At 38.1% G+C, this 26,848-nt stretch overlaps 1 protein-coding gene across 1 annotated transcript in view; it reads right to left on the bottom strand.

Annotated features, from left to right (window-relative positions):
• Positions 1–880: 880 nt before the first annotated feature.
• Positions 881–26,848, bottom strand: part of SP1 (Sp1 transcription factor) — a 36,515-nt gene continuing 10,547 nt past the window's right edge. Inside the window, exons 4-6 of the mRNA XM_028532461.2 lie at positions 8,345–8,513; positions 5,846–6,045; positions 881–4,867 (exon numbers count right to left, since the gene is read on the bottom strand). Of these exons, the coding sequence (XP_028388262.1) occupies positions 4,554–4,867; positions 5,846–6,045; positions 8,345–8,513 (683 nt within the window). The 3' untranslated portion in view covers positions 881–4,553. The remainder of the gene's footprint in view (positions 4,868–5,845; positions 6,046–8,344; positions 8,514–26,848) is intronic.

Raw genomic sequence — 26,848 nt, forward strand, 5'->3', positions numbered from 1 at the left:
CTGAAGGTGAGAGAAACACACACCCCAGGAGAGGTATCATCATCACTACCTGCAGCTCCAGCTTAACCCAATTTGTTACGCCTTTTTTTCCTGATACTGAAGAAGTTGAGGGACAAATCACATCTCTCACCCAACAGATGCAAGGCGGGCTGGAGTTGTTTGATGAGGAAAGGGAAAAATGGGACAAAATACTCATTTCTCTCAAATGAACTTTGTGGAGGAAAACTATTTGAGTTTTGGAAATCAAAGTTGGAGAAGACATAGGGGAGGAATGAATCCAGGGACACCCCCTTTTTTCCTTTCCCAGCCTTCAAATCTAAGGCAAGTGAGCCAAATCTGGGAGAGCAGGAATTTAAGCTTCAGGCTGCTTAATGTCTTCCTGGGGGGTGGTGTTTAGGGAAGGCAGACAAAGAAAAGAAACAGGTCAACCTCAAAGCTAGTCTGCTCATCCTCCCAGAAGAGGTCTGTACCCCAGGAGGAAAGCCAAGAGAGGCACCAGAGAGAGCGCAGGCTCCCAAACAAAAGTAAAGCAACCTGCCCATATTTTATCAGCAGTTTTCAAAAGCAGTTTTCCGGGGTTGGAGAAGTGCCATGTCCTCCTCCCTTTCCCCAAAGCTACTGCTGCCACCTTTCATCCTTGCACATAAGTTACCGGCTCTCTTCTAAGGGAGATGAAACTGAGATTTCACATTTTCCCTCCCAACCCCAAGAGGCTACCCAGCTTTGAATAGGGGGAAGGAGAGCTATTCAAAGGGCACCTCACTCGGAGGCAGCTAGACTATCTTCATTTCCTTGGTACCTGGATCTCCAAAACTCGTTTGATCTGATCCCAAGGTCCAAAAGGCATCAGGGTACTTACAATTGAATGAAAACTTTAAGCAAGTAGCACCAGAGCTCCCTCAAAACATAACAGGGGCTTGATTAATACCCCCAGAACCCCTCGAAAAGGATATAAATTTATTGCATCCTAGCAAAGATCTGCAGCTTCCAGTATTCATTCGCACAATGTGAAGATAGTAATACAAAATATATTCTGAAAGTCAAACATCTGCAGTTCATAGTGCTTTCTCAGATTTGTTAAAAAAATACAATGCTTAGTTTCCTATGTAGGATATATAAAAGCAAAAAATATATATATATATGTATATAGTAGAAAAAAATCAACCAGCCATAGTAATTTACAGCTTTTGTCTCTAACCCTCCCCTGATCATAATCTTTACTCCACACTGCAGTCTATTCTTTCTGGGATCAAGGGTTCTATTATTCTGAATCAGGCTGAGAAATATCCATTATACTTAATTCTGCATAGCACCCACACAGTGCCGACTGGGAGGTCCCTGAAGGAAGATGGTGTGGGTTGTTACTGCTCCGGGTGCAAAGTGCGCCAAGTCAAATGACAAGCAAATGAAAGTGAATGGGCAACCTGAAAGAATAAGGGAATGAGTGCTTTAATATTACCACTCCTCTTCAAGGTTTGGTCGTTTTTGTTAAAAATTAAATAAAAAAGGAACTCATGTAAAAAAAATTTAGAATCAGTATGCCTGTCAGTTACACTAATTTCTGCTGACTAAAGTTCAAAAAAAGGGATTTTCAGCAATAGCTCCTGACTCAAGGAATGTAGGCTCCAAACTTCCTGTGGAAAAGACCGGCTCACTGCTGCTGGGAGACAAAAGCAGAAGCTGCTTCAATTGTGGGGCCCAACAAGATACAGGGTCTGGAGCTTCCTTGGTGAGAAGAAAATAGGGCAAGTGGAAAGAATTAGCTATAAATTCACTCATATTAATGCTAATGAAAGGGGTGGAGGGTAAACCAACATTCCATGCCAGAGAGAAACATCATTAAAATAACATCCTAAAAGCTTGTAGTCCTCAGCTTCAGTAAGCTAGTTTAATAATTTCATACTGGGGAAGATTCCATTCCTTCAAATGCTCTAGCAAAATACTGCAAACTCCAGTGAGTTATCCTGCCTCTTTCCTCCAAAAGATGTCTATGTACATGATTACAGCCATAAAATAACAGACTCTTGAGTTCTGCCCTTCAGGCAATAAAGGGTTGTGACATACGGCTGGGCTTGGATGACTTTTACTTTAGTATTAATTTGATCTGGAGAAAGTTCCTTGCAATGGTTCCTGAGTGTTAAAACAGTATTAAGTCTGCAGAGAAAGGACAAAGTGGAATCAACTTTGTTTAGAATGTTAACAGTTATTGTACTTCAGGTTAAACAATGCAAACTTACCCAAACCCTAATTTGGATAGATTTTATATAAAAATATAGTAGAATCATAGCATCATCTGTTTGTAGTCAAGGTAAAAAAAATTATGAAAGGAACTAGGATTCTGCAATAGATGGTTTCACCTTCAAACACAAAAATAGTTTCTTCTTTTCAAAGTGCAGTAGAATATCCCCCATTCAGATGTTAAAAACAGTATAGGAAATGGAGTAGCCAAAGAACTTATATGCATGACCCATGGACACAAACTACGGTGGTGGGGAGACTGCTGGAGGGACTGGGGGTACCAGGTGGAGGGGGACAAAGGGGGAAAAATTGGGACAACTGTAATAGCATAATCAATAAAATATATTAAAAAAATATCCCCCATTCATAATTGTAACTAATTTAGCATAAGCAAAGAAATGACCTCAGGAACATACCTAGATTTTAAGATAAATTTCTAGGTAATGGGCCTGAAAGGCATTTTGATCTGAATTTATTTTCCAACAATGTTAAATATAATTTCTCATCTGTGTGTAGATATATACAGGCACGAACACACACTCACACACAGTCATACACAAACACTTCACTATCAGATCAGGGTAATTTTTTATTGCAGGTCTCTTTTAGTAATGGCTAACAGAAAACCTATCCCCAACCTAACAGATTACACACATACACGCAGCCATTTCCACACTTCCTCACAGTGAAAAGCCCTCTGACAAGACACCAGAAGGTCAAGAGAGCCGATGTTTTAATGGCTGGGCCTTGAGGACAACTCTGGTTGCATTTAAATCTCAGTGCCAAATGCACTAAGAGTTCCCTGCCGCTATAATTTTTGGATCAGTATCTTCAGGAATTAGGCCATGAAGAAAGTAGGATGGTTTCTCCCAATCTCTCCCATAAACAACAGTGGTTTTTGTTCTGGGCTATTGTTCCCATGATCATGTGCTTCCTTTTTCCTTAGGAACCACCCAAGGAAGAGATAAGGGAAAAGATCAAAGGACCACTGCCTTACCACTAGTCCATGCTCTGGAGTTCTGCAGAATGGAAACCTGGAAGAGATTCATTGCCTGATGCTCCTTAATAACATAACGGGAAAGACACTACTGGGGATGTTCAAAAGAGGAAGCGTACTTCCTTTCAGAATGTGAACTCAGCTTATGTAAAATCAAAGCTTAGAGCCACCTTGGAAGACAGCTGTACAAAAGTCCAAATACTCCACTAACTCCTGAACTGGACTACTGAGTCACTTCTGCTTCTGAGCACATCATTTTCTTATTAAAAGCCCCCATCTATGACGTGACCATCTTTTGATAATTTATACAACTGATCCCAGATTATAATCTTCAAAGGATCTCTTGTACAATTACATAGAAAGACTTCTGACTCGTGATGCTTAGAGCAGCTGATGGAGTGGTGCCCTTGACTCTCCAGCACCAAGAGGGTGCCTGCGTCAGTAAGCAGTATTTTGAACACTTTCTCCACACACAGTTACTTCAAGCATCATCCTGGGCTTCAAGGTTTCTCCATTCTGCTGCTGGTACTTAAGACTTTAAAAGATTCACAGAAGTGCCTCATCCAGGGATCACTTCCAAAAACATGAAATGATCAGGTGAGAGAAAGGGAGACAGAAAGGATGGAGTCAGGAAAGGAGTGCAAGAAGCTGATCCCAAATAAAAAGACAAAATTAAGAAAAACAATATGTATGTATATATAAACTAAAAGCAGAGCATATGGATGCTTAATCTAGTGGGAAGCCAAGACAACATCTACAGAAGCTTGATGTGTCACAACAAGGCTCAGCCATAAGGAAATAAGGCAATATAAAAAAATGACCAAGGTATTTTGGTCATAGAATGGTCTCCTTCCTCCTCCCAGCCAACCCCTGCAAATGCATCTCTATATATCTTTTATATATATATATATATAATATAGAATCTGTTTTTTGTTAAAAAGTATTTCAATGATCATATATATTTATCAAGGCATGATGGCTTTAGGAAAGGGGGGGATCCATCATGAGGGAGCTGAGAAGGGAAACGCAGGACAGGGAAGCTGGGTAAGAAATATAAGAAGAAACTGGGGTCAAACTCTCATCAAAGGGTGGCACCAACAGAATTTTCACTGATGTTTTCCACTGCAAGGAGGCACTGATGCTATAGGTAAGTGCCAGGACCCCATCTCTTCTCTTGTATTCCTCCCCAATTCTTCCCACCACCATGCATTTTAATGCCTCATGGCTCTCTCTCCCACATGTCTTTTGGACCCATGCTACCTTGCATCCCAGGGTTAATGGGTATAACCCATATGTCTCTGGCCCTGGGTGCCTGATCTCAGAAGCCATTGCCACTGATATTAATGGACTGCAGATCCGCCACCTGCATGACGTTGATGCCACTGTTGGCAAGACGAGCAATACCCTCTGGACAGATGGCCTCCATGGCTACCATATTGGTGGTAATAAGGGCTGAAGAAGTGGCAGCACCACTGCCTTCTGAACCTGCCCCACTGTCCAGGGGCAACGTGCCCACACTCAGGGCTACACCTGTGCCTCCCTTCTTATTCTGGTGGGTCTTGATATGCTTTGACAGGTGGTCACTCCTCATGAAGCGCTTGGGACACTCAGGGCAGGCAAATTTCTTCTCACCTAAGTAAAAAGAGAAAGTAGATAAGAAACAAACATCTCAGAAAGTAGGGAGTACCTTGTCCAATTATTGCCTTCAAACTTTGTGAGGCAGAATATTAACTCAGTTTTAAAAGGTGATAAAAGCAAGAAAAACCTGGTGATAGGTTTCTGTAGGAAGAAAAATAGAGAAGGGTTGGGGAGTTCCTGGTCGTACACCTTCACACCACAAACCCAAGAAGGAGAAAGTGTCTGTGGCCCTGCATTCTCAGCCCAAGTCCCAATATTCACACTTCCTGGACAAACTTAATTGCCCACACCTGAACCAAACATCCTGCGGGGAAAGGATACATCAACTGGTTTAAGCCAATCATGACCCATTCCTAGAGCTGGGGGTAGGGTCAATCCCACCCAAACCACGTAACAAAGATCAGAGACAAAGGGACTGCTTTCAAAGGAAATCTGGTATTCTGCAAGGAGGGGAATAAATAAAAAAAAAGGAAAGAAGGAGGGATGCTTGGTTCTCGGAAAGGAAGGAATATAGCAGAAAAGCCTGACAGGACTAAGACTAACAAGAATAATGGAACCCTTCAAAATTCCGCTCAAAATCTAGTTCCATCCTCCCCTATTTTTTTTTAATTTTTAAAAATTGATTTGAGAGAGAGAGGAAGAGAGAGAAAGAGAGACAGAGACAGAAACATCATTTTGTTGTTCCACTTATTTATGCATTCACTGGTTGATGCTTGTACGTGCCCTGGCCAGAGACTGAACCCGCAACTTTGGAGTGCTGGGACAATGCTCTAACTAACTGAGCTACCCCCAGCCAGAGCCCCAGCTCCTTCCTTCTTACAGGTTTTCTAGATTAACTCCAATTCCACTTGTGATTCATACATTTAGTTCCGAACATAAGTTGCTCATAATTTTTAGTAATTTCATAGATACATTTTGTGCCTTTCTATTCTGGTCTATTACTATTTTTTTCTTCCCCAGGATCCCACTCACCTGTGTGCGTGCGTTTGTGCCTTTGTAGCTCATCTGAACGTGTGAAACGTTTCCCACAGTATGACCAGGTACACATGAATGGCCTCTCTCCTGTATGCCAACGCAAGTGTGCCCGTAAGTGTGAGGTCTTGCCATATACTTTGCCACAGCCTTGAATGTGGCAAATGTGCTGTTTCTTTTTGCCAGGATCCCCAGAGCCTCTGTAAGTGAAAACACAACTATTCATCATTCATTCCAGAGATAAAAATTAAAGAACCACAAAGTGTCAACAGCAATTACCCCACCCACTCAAAACTAACCCAAACTTTCTTGTTTAAAGGCTTCTCTTTATTATCAAAAGATAAATTTCAGTCGACTCTGGTTCTTTTTTGTTTTTAAGGTTTTATTTATTTATTTTTAGAGAAAGAGAAAAGGAGAAAGAGATGGAGAGAAACATGAATGTGTGAGGGATACATCTCATGCCCCCAACCAGGGACCTGGCCTGCAACCCAGACATGTGCCCTGGCTGGGAATCGGTTCAGAGGCCAGTGCTCAATTCACTGAGCCACACCAGCCAAGGCACGACTCTGGTTCTTACCACCCAAAATTCAACTTGTCAGTTTCCTCTCAACCAACATTTGCTCTTTTCTGTTTTCCTGTTCCTTATTCAATTTTGATGTTTGAAGAAATAATCATTCTCATGTGATTTCTTCTATTTAAAAAAAATTTAAGTCTCAATACATGCATTTTCCATAGAAACTACTGTGCATATGGTGGTATTTTTGGCTAGGACCTTGCTTATGACAAAAGGTCTCTCCATTTAAGCACTTTGTTAAGAACTTTAAGGAAAATATTTTACACCTATAAAACTTTTTTCCTAAAATAAAACTCAAGAGCCAAATGGTAAAGATTAAAACCTGAAAAGCTGGACCAATATCAGGGGCTTCAATGGAAGAGGAAGATGGGCTGAAAAAAGTCAATAGAGGGCAATAAGAACACTAATTCAAGGTATGTTAAAAATAAATAAATAAAATAAATCCCTGTATGGAGCAGATCCTAAGTTCCTCTCTCAGGGATCAGCTCTGAAACATTTTTGCTAAACCAAATTTTTCCATGTGTCATTCATTAACAGGCATTGGGTAGATTTCCAAGAGGGACTTTTCTTGGGTTTTAACAGCACATATTAGCAGAAAGAAAAAAAACAATGAAAATGAAATCACATTTAGGTGAGAATAAGAGAAGTTCTTCAGAAATTTAAATCTACTTTAAGCTTTGTTAGAGAGAAACACTATTGTACTCACTGCTTTTTTAAAAAAAAAAAATTTATTTATTTACTTTTAGAGAGAAAAAGGAGGGAGAAAGAGAGGGGAAGAAACACCCATGTGTGGTTGCCTGTGGTTGCCTCTCACGTACCCTCTACTGGGGACCTGGCCCACAACCTAGGCATTTGCCCTGACTCAGAATCAAACCAAGTGACCTGTTGGTTCTCAGGCTGGTGCTCAATCCACTGAGGCACACCAGCTCAGTGCTTTTAATTAAGCCTGTTCCTGTAATGTAGGGCTAACCTATAAATAACTCTATTTTTTTTAATTTTATTTATTTATTTTTAGAGAGGGAAGGGAGGGGGAGAGAGGAGGAGAGAGAGAGAGAGACAGAGAGAGAGAGACAGAGACATCAATGTGCGGTTGCTGGGGGTTATGGCCTGCAACCCAGGCATGTACCCTAGCTGGGAATCGAACCTGGGACACTTTGGTTCCCAGCCTGCGCTCAATCCACTGAGCTACGCCAGCCAGGGCGTAAATAACTCTACTTTTTGTTTCAGTACTTTTCTTATTTTTGTGCTTATTTTTATTAGGACAAAACTTTAACAGATTTTTTTTCCCCAAAGACATATAAACAACTATTTAACTTTCTATTCTCTCAAAAGCTGTGACTTGAAGGAAAAGAACAGAACTTGGAACTCTCCAAACACAATATTGAATAGCAGACACTAGTGCTGAGAAAATCAGTACTTTGTTCTGTAGGACATGTTAAGAGTCTCTGATGGAAGAATTTTCTACCTGGACTGCGCATTTTTTGTCTATTTTGAGGGAAGATAAGACTCTGGAAAACTCTTATTCTCAGCCGCTGTAAAAACACATTAGCGTAGGTATTATTTTTTCTCTGCAACACTATTTTACAAGCAACCTTGTTAAAACCATCTCAAAAACAGACATATGGTAATAATCATTAGACCAGCTGGCTCCATCTGATTTCCTTATTTGTAGGAGAAAGCAGGCATCTATTAAGGCCCATGGTCTTAGAATTGATGAAAGAATCAGAGCTGGAACCAAGATCCTATAACCTAATCAAAAGTATTGTGCTATCTCTGATTGCTTTGCAATATTGCCAAGTCTTAAATGTCAAAAGAAAAAAAAAATCAACCCTCCTCTTACCTCCAAATCCATTAATTTTTCATTCTTTATTGTAATTACATTACATCTTTACATTACTCTTAAGATACTGGCTGGGTCAACTTACCTTCCTTCACTATCTTTACAGTAGGGGCAGGTGCATGCTTCCCTCCGGGTCCTCCGACCAGCCTGGGGTTGGGGATCTGGGCTGTTTTCTCCTTCCTCTCCTCCTGCTGCATCATCATGTATTCCATCACCACTGGCCCCATGGAGGCCAAGCTGAGCTCCATGATCACCTGAAATTAAGAGTAAAGAATCAAGGTGGGAAACAGAAGAGGTCATCACAGCTGCAGGCATCTCACTAACTACATTTACAGCATCATTTCTTCACAGCTTTGAAGTTACATACATTCATTTGTATCACCCATACTTGAAATCTCAAGAATCATTGCTGAAAATACAAAGAGTCAATTAAATACATGAAAACTGGGTCAATCTCATTCAAGTTTTAAAATGCAACTCTATTTATACTGGATTTTTGCAATTTTTCACCTCTCAGATTACAAAAAGTTAAAACTCTAATAATGCACAGAATTGGCAAGGTATGGGAAAATAAGTATTTTTACATACAAGTGGTGATAAATTAGAACAACCTTTTTGAAGGCAAATTTGGCTTTATTATTAAAAATTTAGCCCTGGCTGGTGTGGGTCAGTGGATTGAGTGCCTGCCTGTGAATCAAAGGGTTGCTGGTTCGATTCCCAGTCAGTGTACATGTCTGGGTTGTGGGCGAGGTCCACAGTAGGGGGTGTGCGAGAGGCAACCACACACTGGTGTTTCTCTCCCTCTCTTTCTCCCTCCCTTCCCCTCTCTCTAAAAATAAATAAAATTCAAAAAAAGAAAATGAACAGCTTTATCTTAAAATGTGGCATTAGTTGAGCAATGAAATAAATTAAAGATTTTCCTTTCCATGATGAAAATAACTAGTAAACCAAAGTTTAATGATGGTCTTGCCCAACTCAGTGGTTGCCTCTGGCATCAGTTTCTGAAATAGTTACGGCAGTTATGCACCTTTTCAGTTTCCTCAAAGTGAAAAAGTGTGTGAAGTCATGAACTTTCAAGAAGACCACCATGTTAAGTCAAACACCCTATCATTCTTCCAGAAAAAACTTGGTCAATACTAAAATGGAGTGAAACAGAAGCCTCCTCCATAATTTCCAAAAGGTTCCCATATACTCCCCTATTCATGTGCGCTCTGGAATAATTTTGGGAACATGTGTTCTTTAATTTAGCAAGTATTTATACAGTAAAACTAAATTTTAAAGCTATACCTATATAAAGCATACACTGGGTTTTCTGAATATGCTTCATTTTACACAACAGATTTAGTCCAGAGGAGTATATATCTCAGCCTATGAAGTATTTGTGTATTCAGCCATGTTGAAACAGAATACTGGTAACATACCACTTATGTATGAGGAACATTAGGTATCCAGAATTCCCTGCCAGATCAAGAAAGAAAAACATCTCTAGAACAGAAATAGATGATTCACAATACATGGTACTGTATCTTTCCAAATAATAATTTTATTAATCTGGTTCCCCAGTACAAAGTGAATTAGACATAGTAATGTAGAGAAAAAGGAATAGAAAATTTGTACTTAAAAAAAAAAAGAGAGATTAAGAGTTCTTTTTTTTATTATTTTTTAAAGATTTTATTCATTACGTTTTAGACACAGGGGATGGGAGGAAGAAAGAAAGGGAGAGAAACAGCAATGTGTGGTTGCCTCTCTTGTGCCCCCTACTGGGGACCTGGCCTGCAACCCAGGCATGTGCTCTGACTGGGAATTGAACGCGTGACCCTTTGGTTCACAGGCCAGTGCTCAGTCCACTAAGCCACCAGCCAAGGCTATTTTTTAAATACTGTACTTATTTATTTTTAGAGAGAGGGGAAGGAAGGAAACAGGGAGGGAGAGAAACACTGATGTGTGAGAGACACATTGACTGTTGCCTCTCACACACATCCAACTGGGAACATGGCCTATAACCCAGGTATGTGCCTTGACTGGGAATTGACACCCAACTGGTGACCCTCTGGTTTGCAGGCTGGCACTCATTCTACTAAGCCATACCAGCCAGGGTGAAAATTTGTACTTTTAATAACAGAAAAACTGACAACTGGGAGTGACAAAATGTAATACCAAATAATACATATAGATGGTCCCCAAATTCATTGTTATTTTACTACTTGGTTACTCTTAAGATACAATTAATGTAGGAAAGACAAAATAAATGCTTGATTTTGTCAATTACTAGTTTTCAAAATACAGTAGCTTGGTTTCCTAAAATCCTTGAAGAGTGACCAGCCAAGCCTTAGCCAGGCAGCTCGGTTGGTTAAGAGCATCTCCCCAGTATGCTAAAGATATAGATTTGATCCTTAGGGCAATACAAGAAATAACTGATGAATGTACACAAATAAGTGGAACAACAAATCAATGACTTTTCTTCCTCTCTTTATATTTAAATCAATAAATTAAAAACAAACAAACAAAAAACAAAACAAAACAAAAAACCCTTGCTGGTAATGGATCCGTGGATTGTGTGCAGCCTGCAAACCAAAAGATCACCAGTTTGATTCTCAGTTAGTGCACAGGCCTGAGCTGTGGGCCAGGTCCCCACAGCACACTGGGGGTGTGTGAGAGGCAACCAATCAATGTGTCTCTCCCACATTGATGTTTCTCTCTCTCTCTCTCTCTCTCTTTTTCTCTTCCCCTCTCTAAAAAAAATTTTTTTTAAATCTTAAAAGGAAAAGTGACAAATCACCAAATTTTTCTTGAAAATCAAGTTTATTGAGATATAATTTACAATGAAAATTTACCTTTTTAATAAATTTAGACCAGGGTTCTCAAATGGGGCCATTTTGCTCCCCAAGAGACATCTGACAGTGTCTGAAGACATCTTTCATTGTCAGGTCTGGCATTTAGTGCTGCTAATAAACATTCTATAATGAACAGAACAGCCTGTTCCCCCCACAAAATGAAGAATTATTCAGTTCAAAATTGCTAAGGTTAAGAAACCATGGTTTAGACAAATGTATACATATACAGTAAGTAGTATAACCACCAATACAAGCAAGATAAAGAATATTTCCACCACCTCAAGTAGTTCTCTCACCCCTATGCAGTTTTCTCTGCATCAACATGAACTCATAGATTTATTAAACATATTTGATACTTCAATCCATTGTAAATTTTTATCCTTATTGATGCCCAAACTGTCCTATACTTGGCCATAAAGAAATACCAAGTTGGCTTGTGTATTCTATGACAAGCTATCCCATGTTTAATATTGATTTCCTGCTCTAAATCTGGGATCAGCTATTGTCAAGTATTCCTAGTTTCTTTTTTCTTTTTAAAATATTTATTGACTTTAGAGAGAGGAAGGTGGGGGCGGTGGAGGGGGAGAAGAAAAAGGGAAGAGAGAGACTGATTTGTTGTTCCACTTATTCATATGTGCATTGGTTACTTCTTGTATGTGCCCTGATGGTGGAGATCAAATCCACAACCTTGGCATATTGGGACAATGCTCTAATAAACTGAGCTACCCAGCCAGGGCCTAGTTTCTTTGAATGGGAAATTAGTATTTGGATACCACAATCTGATTCTCTAGTCATTTTTAGTTATTTGAAACTCTAGTGAATTCCATAGGAAGGGATCATGTGAACACTATTTTCTGAATTCTTTTTTTAAAAAGATTTTATTTACTTATTTTTAAAGATGTTATTTATTTATTTTTAGAGAGAGAGGAAAGGAGGGAGAAAGAGAGGGAAAGAAGCAGTGTGTGGTTGCCACTTGTGCACCCCCTACTGGGGACCTGGCCTGCAACCCAGGCATGTGCCCTAACCTGGGAATTGAACCAGCGACCCTTCGTTGGCCAGTGCTCAATCCACTGAGCTGCACCAGTCAGAGCTATTTTCTGAATTCTTATATGTTAGTATTACATTGTCTAGTCTTTAAATACTTGGAGGTCTATTTATCTGGATATAAAATTCTTGATTCATGTTTTGCTTCCTTGATTCTCTTAAATATTAAGCCACAGTATTCTGACACTAAACAAGCTGCCACAAAGTCTAGTGATACTCCACTTTCCTTCCTTTATAAGTGATTAGGTGCTTTTTTTTTTAAATGGATGCTCAAATGATTTTTTCCCCCTTAAAATCTATCAGTTTTACTAGGCTATTCTGGGTCGATTTCCCCTGGTACACTGAGAAAGTTTTCTTTCTGTCCCATGGGTTTCATTTTCTTCCTTGAGGACTTTGTTCACATAAAACTTGGCTCTTCATTGCCCATATTTTATGTGATTTTTTTCCCCAATCTCTCATACTTTTTTATTTAAAAAGCCTCCCTTTTTCCGCTACATATAAAAATTGTGCTTTATGTTGTCTTATTATGTGTTATGCTTATTTCTTTTTAGTTTCATATTTATTTCTAAAATAATTTTCCTTATTTCCATTTTATTTTCCTGAGGTCTGTCACTTCTCTTTTCAAATTCTCCTTTTCTCTAATCACCTCATTTCTGAGATTCTTCTAATTTGAATTTGTACTTTCAGTAACTTCTTTCATTTCCTTAAATTCTTTTAGCTCATTTTGAAATTTTCACCTATTTTGTGGGCATATTTTTTTCAGGGTCTTTTCACTGTTGGAAGGACTTTTTTTTTTGCTTCTTTCTGTTGTTGCTAGTATCTTTTGCTAGCCACAATTTCATATGGAGTCAGACTTATTTCTAAAGTAAAATGAGTTTTCTTGAAATTTTAGGGGAAAGGGGTAGAGCCAGGATGGCTTTTGTAATCTTCATAGCTTTAGAAATTCTTTTTTTCTAGTTTTTGCAAAGTGATTAAAACAGAAACAAAAAAACAACCATAACTCTTCATTCTTTCTGGTATCTACCCCTTTTCTTTTTCTCTGTCTTGCTCAAGGTGGATTCTACTCCTAGAAGTTTCCCCTCAGTCCTAAGTTTTGTGTTAGAACTTTATTTTGTTAATTTCAAAAGCTGTCAAACTCTATCCCCATGCCCTTTAGAAGCCCTTCCTAGTTTCACTTACTGTTCCAGATGTTCTCCAGTGAATATCTGTCGGTGATTTAGAAGTTCTCCTGCTCTCAGGGCAATTAGAAGCCTTGTTGCCTTCCCTCTGCTTCCTTCCCTTCACAAATGTCAGTAATCTGTAGATCTTATATAGACTTGTGTTTTTTGTTTTCAAGATAGAGAGAATGGGGGTGGTGGAAAGGGAGAGAAACATTGACTGGTTGCCTCTCCTAAGTGTGCTGACCAGGGACCAAACCAGAAACCTAGGCACATGCTCTAACTGGGAATAGAACCTGCAACTTTTAGGTTTATGGATGATGCTCCAACCAACTGAGCCTCACCAGTCAGGGCTATAGATCTTATAGTTTGTTCCCACCTCCTGGTTCATTGTAGATATATGGTTTCATTGTAGAGTTGTGGGTTTGCTCTTCTCATTTCTCCAGCTATTGTAATTTTCTTGTTTTATAATAATTTTAGAGTTATAGAAATACTGCAAAAAGTTCTTGTGTATTCTTCACCCAGCTTCTCTTAATGTTAACACTTTATACACAACCAAGGTACATTAGTCAAAACTAATAAATTAACATTAGTACAATACAAGTAACTAGACCATAGACTTTTTTGAATTTCACCAGTTTTTGTACTAATGTCCTTACTCTCTTTCAGCATCCCATCTAGGATATCACATTGCATTTAGTCATCATGCCTCCTCAGACTCCTCTGATCTAAGACAGTATCCTAGTCTTACATGAACTTGACACTTTTGAAGACTACTGGTTGGTATTTTGCAGAACATCCTCCATTTGAATTTGTCTGGTATTTTCTCATTAGACTAGAGTTACTGGTTTGGGGGAAAAATACCACACAAGTGAAGCGTACCCTTCTCATCACATCATATTAGCAGGTAGATGATACCAACATAATCCGTTTTTAGGAGGAAGTTCTAGGAAGACTGAATTCTTTTAAAAGTTTAAAATAAAAATGAAGCCATCTAAAATAATTATTTAGGTGGACTCATCGTTCACTTTTGTGGTTGTTTTATTAGTGGTATGTGTATGTATACACACTATACTATGGTGCTCAACAGCAGATACTACTACTTGTTCCCAGTTTTCATTATCTCCTTCTTCCTTCCTAAAAGCTGCCTAATTTTGTTCAGGGTAACAATATTCCAGTTAAAAATATTCTCCTTCTACACTGCCTGGTATGGCTCAGTGGACTGAGCACCGCCTTGCAAACCAAAGGGTCACTTGTCAGGGTACATGCCTGGGTTGTGGGCCAGGTTCCCAGCAGGGGGCATGTGAGAGGCAACCACACATTGATGTTTTTCTCCCTCTTTCTCCCTCCCTTCCCTTCTCTCTAAAAATAAATAAATAAATAAGATCTTTAAAAAAATATTCTCCTTCCAGGCTCTGACTGGCATAGCTCAGTTTGTTGGGATTGTCCTGCAAAAGCAAAAAGTCATGGGTTCGATTCCCAGTCGGGGCACATGCCTGGGTTGCAGGCCTGGTTCCTAGTGGTGGCATGTGCAAGAGTCAACAGATCAATGTTTCTCTCCTCTCTCCCTCCCTTCCCTTCTAAGACTAAATAAATAAAATCTTACCAAAAAAATTCTCCTTCCCAGACACTTTGTAGATTAGGAGTCAAACAACAAGATCTTCATCAATCAAGTGTAAAATAAAAATTGCTAAGACTTTCAGGAAAGCTCTTTAAACAGGTACGATTAGGCTGGCTTCTTCTTTCATCAAACTTCACTTTTCCCTCCCTTTAGCCTGGAAAAAGGCCACAATGACCAAAAGCTACCTTGTGAGTATGGCAACTGTCCCAATCTAAGGCAAAAAGTAAGTATGGTCAGGTTTCTACAGTTATCTGGAGCTACAACACCAACCTTGGCCTCACTACCTCCAGGCTTCATGTTCTGTGAGATCAGTAAACCCCTACCAGGTAAAGTCACTATAATAGATTTTTCTGGTACATAAGCTAAATGCATTTCCCAACTACAGAAAAAGAAAAATAAAGAAACTATGTTTTATTAAAGTTAGTCATGACTATATTGGGCATATCAATTTTTTTAAAAAGATTTTATTTATTTTTAGAGAGAAGGGAAGGGAGGGAGAAAGAGAGGGAGAGAAACATCGACTGACTGCCTCTAGTGAGTCCCCAACCGGGAACACAGCCCACAATCCAGGCATGTGCCCTGATTAGGAATGAAACCAGTGACCCTTTGGTTTGTGGAATAATGCCCAACCCATGGAGCCACACCAGTCAAGATTGGGTATATCAATTTTTGTAAAAACCACATCTCAGTATGTCTTACTAGTATTTTTGTATCACTGTATTTGTGTGTATGTCAAAATTGATAAGAGCCATTAACTTTCTTTGTTAAATTCCCAAACTATGCTATAAGTAGGTAAGCATCTAACAAAAATATTCGGATAATTTTATATTACATTAGACCACACAAAAATAGAGAACAGACACCAGAAACTTATTTCTTTCTGCACCAGAATGCAAGCCCTTGATAATTCATTAGTAACTTGTGCTCTATACAAATCCATACACCTTGCTTCTAAACTTATCTCTTCCATATTTAATGTTTCCTGATTATAGAATCACTACAACAAATTTTATACACATGCATATATCAATGATAATTTGTGAGCTTTGCTATATATAAACTTCCTTTAGGGCTTTAATCCCTCAGTGCCCTATACCATGTTGTCTTCCTAAGGGCAGGCTACAGTAAAACTAATATTTACTGTCTATTGTTCCAGGTATCATACTAAATTCTGAAGATTCAAAGAAATAGTTCTTGCTGTTCAAGAGCTTACAGTTGGCTATAAAAGAAACATAATTTCAAAACAATGAGATAAATATTAAAATAAAAAGCATTCAGCCCTGGCTGGTGTGGCTCAGTGGATTGAGCGCCGGCCTATGAACCAAGGGTTCGTAGGTTTGATTCCCAGCCAGGGACCATGCCTGGGTTGCAGGCCAGGTCCCCAGTAAGGGGGCATGTGAGAAGCAACCAAACATTAATGCTTCTCTCCTCCTCCCTGTCTTCCCCCTCTCTCTAGAAATAAATAAAAATAAATAAATTAAAAAAAAACTAAAATAAAATAAAAAGCGTTCAAAGTATGTTCTAGGACTGAAAAGGGTAATATCCCTAGTCTGGACTTTCAGAGAAGGCTTGCTTCATACAGGAGCTGACATCTGGGCCAGACTTTAAAGAATGCATAAGAGTTAGCCAGGTGAAGAATGCTGGCAAGGGAAGGTGTCCCTGGCAGACGGAACAGTACGAGCAGAGTAAAGAAATATAGGAGTAGAACATGGTGTGTGGAAATGATGGAGTAGAGACGGAAGATGGAGGTGGAAACATGAACTTTGAAACAGATGATATTAATAGATACAAGACAGGTATTTAAATGACTGATTTTTAAAAAAAGTGATGGTAGAGAAAGTATGGACACCCTCTTTTACACAACTCTCAGCCTGAGTGTACAAAAGCATATAGCAGGGAAAAGCATGGTGTGTGTGTAGGATATTTTGGCAATATAGATCAAATCTTTAAGATGTGACTAATCCTTAAACCAGAAAGTATATTTCTAGGAATAAGGACATTTGCTAGATTGTATTAAGCTTTGGGGATAGTTTGATATAATCCCGACCTTTACAGAACTCCTACCTTACTGGAAACACAAAATGAAATCAACAAGTGTAATATTTGCCCTATAACTTGTATTGTAAAACACTAATAAAATGATAAAAGTTGTATAAGAGTTGAGATGGGGAGTATTAGAAGAAAGAAAAGTGAAATACTCTGGGCTATTCCATTAGAAAATGGTGAGAGATAATAAAGGTCTAAAGTAGAGCAGTGGTTCCAGTGATAAGGCATAAATAAAAATTATTTAGGAATAAGCCTTGCCAGGTGCAGCACTGGCTCGACACACCACAGTTGCAGGTTTGATCCCCAGTAAGGGCACATACAAGAATCAACCAATGAATGCGTAAGTAAGTGTAACAACAAATCAATGTTTCTCTTCCTCTAAATCAATTTCTTTTTAAGTTTAAAAAACATTTTGGAAAAAAAAAGGCAAGATTTTAGTGGCTCAATAGAAGGAACTTCAAAGTTTCTGGGATATAAGTGAAATAGCAAGACTGCCAGGGATATAAACAAAAGAAAGGCAACAAATATGTTTAAGATCTTTCAAAGATACAGGCTAAAGTACTCATTAAAGCAAAATCTAATCCAGTAGCTCTAACCCTAGGTATATAATAAAAAGAAATAAAAACATATGTCTAACATAAATATTCAAAGCAGCCCTGGCTGGGTGGCTTATTTGCTTGGAGCATCCTCCTGTACACCAAAAAGTTGCAGGTTCGATTCTCAGTCAGGGCACATATCTAGGTTGCGAGTTCAATTCCCAGTCTGGGCACATACCAGAGACAACCAACTGATGTTTCTCCATCACATCAATGCTTTTTTTTTAATGTGTTCTTTTTTTTTAAAGATTTTATTTAATTTTAGAGAGGGGAGGGGAGGGAGAAAGAGAGAAAGAGAGAGAGAGAGAAACATCAATGCGCGGTTGCTGGGGGCCGTGGCCTGCAACTCAGGCACGTGTCCTGACTGGGAATTGAACCTGTGATGCTTTGGTTTGAAGCCTGCGCTCAACCCACTGAGCTATGCCAGCCAGGGCACACCAATGCTTTTTTTTGTCTCTCAAATCAACACACAACCTTGGGTGAGGATTACAAAAAATCCATAGCAACATTATTCATTAATAGCCAAAAACCAGAAATAACTCAAATGTGTATCAACTCACGAATGAATAAACAAAATGCGGTATATTCACACAATGAATTATTATTTAACAATAAGAGACTAAATACTGATACATGCAACATGGATGAATCCTGAAATTATGTTACACAAAATAAGGCAGTCACAAAAGACCCCATGTATAATTCCTTTTAGATGAAATGCTCAGAATTGGCAAATCCATAGAGATGACCAGTAGATGAGTGGTTGCCTTGGACTGGGGATGAGGGGTGAGAATGGGAAACGACTGCCAATGGGCCATGTGGTATTTCTTTTTGGAGTGATGAAAATGTTCTTAGGTTAAACTGCAGTGGTAGTTGTACAATTCTGTAAATATACTAAAATCCACTGAACTGTACATTTTATTTTTTTTACTGTTTATCCTTTGAACTGTACATTAAAAATGGGTGAATTATATAAGTTGATGTTCAATAAATCTGTTTTAAAAAGCAAACTATAGTTAAAAAACTTTTTTTTTTAAAGATTTTATTTATTTATTATTTTTAGGGAGGGAAGGGAGGGAGATAGAGATAGAGAGAGAGAGAGAGAGAGAGAGACATCAATGTGCGGTTGCTGGGGGTCATGGCCTGCAACCCAGGAATGTACCCTGGCTGGGAATTGAACCTGGGACACTTTGGTTCCCAGCCCGCACTCAATCCACTGAGCTACGCCAGCCAGGGCCAAAAAACTTTTTTTTTAGAGGCTGGAAGAACACAGAGGAAAGGTTCAAAGGGGAAAATTGAAAAGAAAAAAAGATAAAACAAACAACCTACATTGCAGGGGGAGGAGCACCACAGAAGAAGAGAGAAGGATAATATTTATTTTATTTCAACAAATCTAGATGGTGTAAGGCTCAGACACAAATCTTACTTTCAAAATAACTCTAGATATCTCCACCCTCATCACACTTCAAAAATAATTCCAGACAGATAGAGTCCAATGTCTGGAAAGAAAGACTGGCAAGAAATTAAAAAACAGTAACACTGGTTTCTTTAAATGACAGGTTGCCTTCTTTGTATTTTTCCAAATGAAACATAATAAAAAATAAAGAAAGGAGAGTTAAGTATGTGCATACATATGTTTAAATGTGAACAAACTTTTAGAAGGCATTTTTGTATCTGTTATGTTTCTAATTAATTAAAAAACTCACAAAAATACAAATTCATCTGACATAAAAAAAATGGAAAGCTCCTGTATTAAAAAAATACAAGTAAGAGCTTAAGGAAGTTGTTTTCAGCAAATTTTTAAAACAATTGCGGGTGGGAGGGCTTGGGCAGGGTGGAGGGGAGTAAAGGGGGAAAATGGGACAACTGTAATAGCATAATCAATAAAATATATTTAAAGAAAAGACAACAACAACAATGAACTTCTTTCCTGGCTGGTGTGGCTCAGTGGATTGAGTGTTGGCCTAGGAAGCAAACGGTCGCCAGTTGATTCCCACTCAGGGCACATGCCTGCATTGTAGGCCAGTTCCCTAGAAGGGGGCGTGAGAGAGACAACCACACACTGGTGTTTCTCTTCCTATCTTTCTCCCTCCCTTGTCCTCTTTCTAAAAATATTTTAAAAACCCACAAATTTCTTTATTAAAAAAAGGAGCTCAAGCAAAAATATTATCATGCCAGTAGATGAATCAACTGATATAACTTCTAAACAAGCAGAAGAAAAAATATTCAACATCACTAGTAATCAAAAACACAAAAACTTAACATTTAGGGAAAGGTTAGTGTTCATAAAAATGTCCGTAATTGTACTTGAACAACAATAAAAAAAATGTTAAATGTTTAAAAAAGTCCATAATTGGAAAACACCATTTAAGCAGACACTAATCAATAAATTATTTATAGGAAAGGAGGTGAGTGGAGGTGGAAGAGGGTATAGGGCGGATAAATGGTAATAGAAAAAATATAGCAAGATAAATTTTAAAATTAAGAAAAATTACAAATCATTTACAGTAGCAATACAAGAAATGGGTTAAAATGTATACATTAAAAAAGTTGTTAAGTAACCTGATGGAATATTAGGCAGTCAGTAAAATTTATGGTTAAGCGAAATATAACAACTTGAGAAAATGCTTATGTCATATTACTAAACCAAGGAAAAATCAGATGCATACTGTAATAAAGCTATGATAAAGAAATACATACATTAAAATTTAAATAAAGTAGAAGAAAACATACCAAACTGGTGAATGTGACGGGGAGTGCTATTAGTTTTGTTTCTTCTCTTTCCTATTCCTCATATTTTCATAATATAATTATAACTTTTATCATTAAAAATACCTACATAGCAAAAAAAAAAATTCAGCCTGCATATCTCGCCCCTTTTTGGTACATTAAGTTTTTTATAGCTTTAGGAACTGGCTGGCTGTTCACATCTCAGAAAATGGGTAGCTTTCCCTAAGTGGAAGGCAATCAGCACAATGATGGCAAACGCTCTCACCAGTAGATGTCACTGTAATTAAGTGATAGATGGGTGTTTTTAAAGTCCACCTCCCAGGCAAGAGGTTTAAGAAAAACAAACAAAAAAAGAGTGGGAGGACACACAAATTTTAAATGGAAGGCCATCTGAGAAAGGATAACTCAGCAGTTTCTCCAACAAAACAAGGTATTTTTTCAGCTACAGTAATGTTTCCTTTCTAAACACTCTAGTGTTTTGTTATCCATCATAAATTCAGAGGTATTAATTTCCCTACTTTTCATGTCCAAGAATCCAAAAGATTTCAAAATTTAATCATTAGTGACAGGCTGAAATTCTTCTAAATTCCAAAACTTTCACCTGCTCCCCACCCCCCGTCAACATTATTCTACAGTGAAAATTGTTTTTCAAGACAGAGAAATAAACAAGAATTATCTTTTCCCTCAACTCTCAGCATAGTGATGGTTTCCTGGGGAAAGAGACTCACTTTAACATCTCTCCCCAAACTAGCTATAATTATGAATTATCATTCAAATTGGCAAGATTTAAAGCTCATTTAAATATATATACTTACCTCAAGGAAGCCATGGAGGAGAGGCAGAAAGGTTAAGAGGAATATTGCTGTCTGGTTTAGTAAGAGCATGAAAGTGATAAAATAAATAGAAAAATGATAAAATAAACTTGGACTTACTTCATGTCTCCATCATTTCCCTAATTAAAGGAGAGATAAAAACAATCTCCTCCTGTGTTGGGCTTTAAATCAGATTCTTTTGACTGATTTTTTGGATTGTTCGTATGCATCAAAACTGACATTTGAAATTACTGAAGACCCTATGATAATTAAAAATTTAAAAAGCCATTATATACACTGCAATGCACTATAATGGTGTAGCTGGACAGACCTAAAATTCAACTCTGGTTTCACCACTGACTAGCTGGGTAACCTACCTGAGCCTTACCTTCCTCATCAGCAAAAATGATATAATTATATTGGGCTAACTAATACATTAGTAAAGCACAGCTAGCACTGTTTCTGGCACACAGGAGATACTCAATAAGCACTGTATACTATGGGGAACAAGGGGGCTAAACATACTTTTAATGTTTTTTCTCCCATCTAGACATACCCCTTTACAACACCTACAGTATTTCATTTTAAATTTATCAAGGGGAGTTGTAACATCAAATTCAATTATCAATGTCTCTAGAATAGCAGCAATAAAAGAATACTGTAAAAGAAACAAAAAATAGCCCTAGGTGGTGCGGTTCAGTGAATTGAATGCCGGACTGTGAACCAAAGGGTCACTTGGGTTTGATTCCCTGTCAGGGCACGTGTCTGGGCTTCGAACCAGGTCCCCAGTTAGGGACGTGTGAGAGGCAACCACACATTGATGTTTCTCTCCCTCTCTTTCTCCCTCCCTTCCCCTCTCTCTAAAAATAAATAAAATCTTAAAAAAACAAACAAACAAACACACATATGCAGCCATCTAATATTTTGTTTCTAAATACTGAATTTACCATTTTAAAAAAGACAATCATACTAGAACCTTCAAATTATATATAACTTCCACTAAAAATAACTTGTGTTTGATTAGTAATGGAAAAATAACCATTTTTGAATGCACAGTATTATCTTGAAAGAAGAGAAAAACAGTGGGGATGCAATTTCATCTTTTCAAAAAATTTTCTGGATAAAAATATAGCGATGAGATGTTGTATGATAATAAAAGCATGAAAGAATGATGAAGCAACCTTGGCTGGTGTAGTTCAGTGGATTAACAGTGGGCCTGCAAACCAAAGGGTTGCTGGTTGGATTCTCAGTCAGGACATATGCTAGACTGTGGACCAGGTCCCCAGTAGTGGGCATGCAAGACACAGCCACACATTGATGTTTCTATCCCTCTCTCCTTCCCTTCCCCCCTCTCTAAAAATAAATAAATAAATAAATAAAAGATAAAAAAAAATGATGAAGCAACGTAGAGATGTGCATAGGAAAGATAAGTACAGAACACTCTAGTATCCCAGAGACTGTCCCCCACTCACAAGACCAAATTCAGAAAAATGAATAACAGTAGCCATCTATCATGTTCTGTGAATAAGGTTTTTAAAAAATATTTATAGTACTTACTAACAGTAATGGAATCCTAAAAGGTCGCGAACATCCAAAATCCTACTACCCCATCAAATGAACTATTATCACTTTTTCATCTTCTCCTTACTATTCATATGCATAAACTTTACCTATTTGCAATAATAGTTACATTATGCATAATAATCTGAATTAACATTAAATAAGTAATGTAAGATCCACACCATCCTGATGCCTGAAGTGACCATGTAAACAGGCACTACATGTTAGGTATCTTTTAATGATAAACTCCCTAAATTTATGCATAGCTAATGCCCCTAGTGTAATTATATAATCTGATGTACTACAGCTGACATTTCAACCCCTCCATAGCATAAACTCTAAGGTAACTTTTTAAAAAAATATTTTTTTTATTTATTTTTAGAGAGAGGGAGAGAAACATCAATGTGTGGTTGCCTCTCACGTACCCTCTACTGGGGGACCTGGCCAATAACCCAGGCATGTGCCCAGACCAGAATCAAACTAATGGCCTTTCAGTTTGCAAGCCTGCGCTCAGTCCACTGAGCCACACCAGCCGGGGGCCAAAGGCCTTATTCTAAGAAAATAATTCAAAATGAGAAAATTGTATGTCCTATTTTACTTTACATTTAAAATACAGGGAAATTTGAAATCACCTGAGTATTTGACAAAAGAGAAATAACAAATTGTGGCAAACAGCTTGATAGACGATTACATACTAATTAAAAATCACTCCTTAAAAAGTGAGATCCCTTTTAAGGGATCCCTATTACCATTCTATTTAACAAGACAAAAATGAAATGAGGTATAAGTAATAAAAAGGAATAGGTAAAAATATTTGTAGACGATATATAAAAAAGGAAAAAAAATGAACAAAACAAAAAAACTCATGGAGACCTGGCTGGGAAGCTCAGTTGGTTCAAGCATTTCCCCGACACACCGAAGTTGAGATTCGATCCTCAGTGAGGGCACATACAAGAATCAATCGGTGAATGCATAAATAAGTTGAAGAACAGTATGGTGATGGAGGGGTGGAGATGGAAGAGGGTACAGAGGGGATATATGGTGATGGAAAAAGTACATTAAAAAATAAACCATAAAAAATTGTTAGAGCCTTGGCTGCTGCAGCTCAGTGGATTGAGTACTGGCCTGAGAACTGAAAGGTCACAGGTCCAATTCCCAGTCAGGGCACATGCCTGGGTTATGGACCCCAGTTGTGGGTGTCCAAGAGGCAACTGATGGATGTTTCTCTCATACTTCGATGTTTATCTCCCTCTCTTTCTCCCTCCCTTTTCCTCTCTCTAAAAATAAATATTTTAATAAAACATTTTTAAAAAGTGTTAGAGAGGATAGACAATTTTGTAAGCTTCAATAGTATGTGTAATTATACTGTCCTTTCTAACTGCCTAAAATTATTTCACAATCTTTTTCGAAGTACTGGACCTTTCTGGGGGTTGGGAAAGATAGTGATAGATGAGATGAAATTAGCCTAGAGTGGAAAAGTAAGTAAAACAGTGTTTTAGCAAAACCAAGCTCTAAAAAGGTAAAAGGAAAAAAATATTCATCAAAGTACTCAGCAAGAATATCTTTTAGATTACAAAAACAAGTATAAAGGACACATGGACAAAAACTGGGGGGGGGGGGTTGGAATTGGGAGGGAGGTGGAGAGGGCTGGGTGGGTGGGCTGGGAGTAAAAGATAGAAAATTGTACTTGGACAACAATTAAAATAAAATTTTAAAAAAGAGCATCTTCTAGGCAAACAGTTCATAGAAACAGCACAGGCATACGCTCTGCACCAAGTTCAAAAGAAATGGGGATAGGGTAGAAGAGTGTACTAAAAAACAAGGGACAGCACTGGCTCATGTGGCTCAGTTGACTGAGTGCTAGCCAAGAGGTTGCTGGTTGGATTCCCAGTCAGGGCACATGCCTGGGTTGTAGGCCAGGTCCCCAGTAGGGGGTATGTGAGAGGCAACCACACATTGATCTTTCTCTTCCCTTCCCCTCTCTCTAAAAAATAAACAGAATCTTTAAAAATAAATAAATAAATAGAACCATTCATATGCAGTAGGTCTCCATTTTAGCTTGGGCCTCATAATAATTTTGAATCACAACTAGAAAAGCCTTTGAAACTTGAGTTCATAAGTGAACAGAAAGCTTATATTTTCCAAGTATAATTTTTATATATTTCTGTCCTCTAGGTACATTCTTGTAGAGCATGCAGCACAAAATACCATGTATCTCCAAACAATCCTCTATTTCAGTCCTGGGATACCTTGCTCGAATGAGGGGTCTTGAGATGATGCAACATTAGTAGTCCTTTAGTAACATTCTCATTAAGGGAATCATTCTGGACAATGCTATATGTAGTACTGAGGCTTTAAGGGAGCTAAAGAAAATGAAAAGTTTACTGTAGATCTGATACTTAGCACTTTGGAAAGGGACAAATTTCTTGGCTGTTAACACTTTTAAACAGCATCAAATTCCTTTGCAAGCAAACCAATGATTAAAGCCATATAGTCCATGGAGTACAAAATTTCAATACGAAAAAAGAACTGCAGGAAATGAAGATTCCTGTTTCATGTTTCATGTAACCCCCATTACAACTGCCTATTTCTTAAGGGTTTTTAAATTTTTTTTATTTACTTATTTTTAGGGAGAGGGGAAGGAGAAAGAGAGGGAGAGAAACATCAATGTGTGGTTGCCTATCGTGCACCCCCACCCCCCCACTAGGGACCTGACCCACAACCCAGGCATGTGCTCTGTGATTGGGAATTGAACCAGCAACCCTTTGGTTCACAGTCCAGCATTCAATCCACTGAGCTACACAAGCCAGGGCTTAAGTTTAAATGCTCATTTCCTACATTTTTATGGTAAAGCACATTTAGATTATATGATATGACAGATATTTTGTAATGTCTCCATTATGATTACTGCAATAAAAATTTTAAGACTTAAGCCAATTAGTTGTCAGAATGTTTTCAGAAATAAATCAAAGAACCATCAATAATTTAAGTCTAGATGCATCTGAATTTGTTTCACATTTCAGTTAAAAGTAATACAATGTGAGTATATGTTAGTGTTTTATTAACACAGCTCTGAAATTTAGGGGAGGGAAAAAAAAGATAACTCTAACCAGGCATTTAAGTAAAAGATTAACTACCATTACACTTAGACACTTGACCATGCTGCAGTTTCCTAAATACCTGTATAAACTAGAGATGAGAATATTCATTTTCTGGGATGAGAGGACAACTGTCATTTTCTAGGGCTCAGGGGTGTCATTTAATTAATTCCAAAAAGGGAAATGCTTGCCAGTAATAAGCCATCTTTGCTTTCTGTGGCCTCCTATGTATAAGTAATCAAAACAAGGAGATAAACAATTACCAGTCACTAAGAATGATTTATCTTCAAAAGGTATGTTCAATGCCCTGGCCAGGTGGTTGGATTGTGGTTCAGGTCACCAAAAGGTTTCAGGTTCGATCTCTGGTTTGGGCACATACCTATGCTGCAGGTTCGAATCCCAGTCGGGACACATACAGGAAGCAACTGATTGATGGTTCTCTCTCACATCAGTGTTTCTCTCCCCTCACCCCCACTTTCCTCTCTCTCTAAACATATCCATGAGTGAGGATTTAAAAGTATGTAAATAAACAGCATGTTCAAACACACTATATATCATGACAATTTTCTTGTCCAATTTTAAACAGCAACAGTTCTTTTTTTCAAGTCTCAATCCTTGAGCTCCATTTTAAGCATCTTATTTTACAAATATTCAAAATTTAAATAATATAAAGCAGGTGGATACAAAGTATTAATGATCTTGTTCCACAAGGTTCAGAAATTTGGCATTGATCTTATAAACAAACTGTTCCGATAGAAAAGCTTAAAATGGCTCTGGCCAGGTATGTCAAGTTGGTTAGAGCACTGTCTCAATATGCCAAGGCTACAGGTTCAATCTCCGGTAAGGGCACATACAAGAAGCAACCAATGAATGCATAAATAAGGGAAACAACAAATTAACGTTTCTCTTCTCTCATTCTTTAAAAAAAAAGCTTAAAATGTAGTTCTGACTAAAAACATAGTATGAATTTTTTAAATAAAAATTTTAAAAGATTTTACTTGAGAGAGAGGGGAAAGGAGAGAGCAAGTAAGGTAGAGAAACATCAGTGTGTGGTTGCCTCTTGTGCACCCCCTAATGGGGACCTGGCCAGC

The sequence above is a fragment of the Phyllostomus discolor genome, chromosome 2, assembly GCF_004126475.2.
Source record: "Phyllostomus discolor isolate MPI-MPIP mPhyDis1 chromosome 2, mPhyDis1.pri.v3, whole genome shotgun sequence".
Taxonomy (NCBI): domain Eukaryota; kingdom Metazoa; phylum Chordata; class Mammalia; order Chiroptera; family Phyllostomidae; genus Phyllostomus; species Phyllostomus discolor.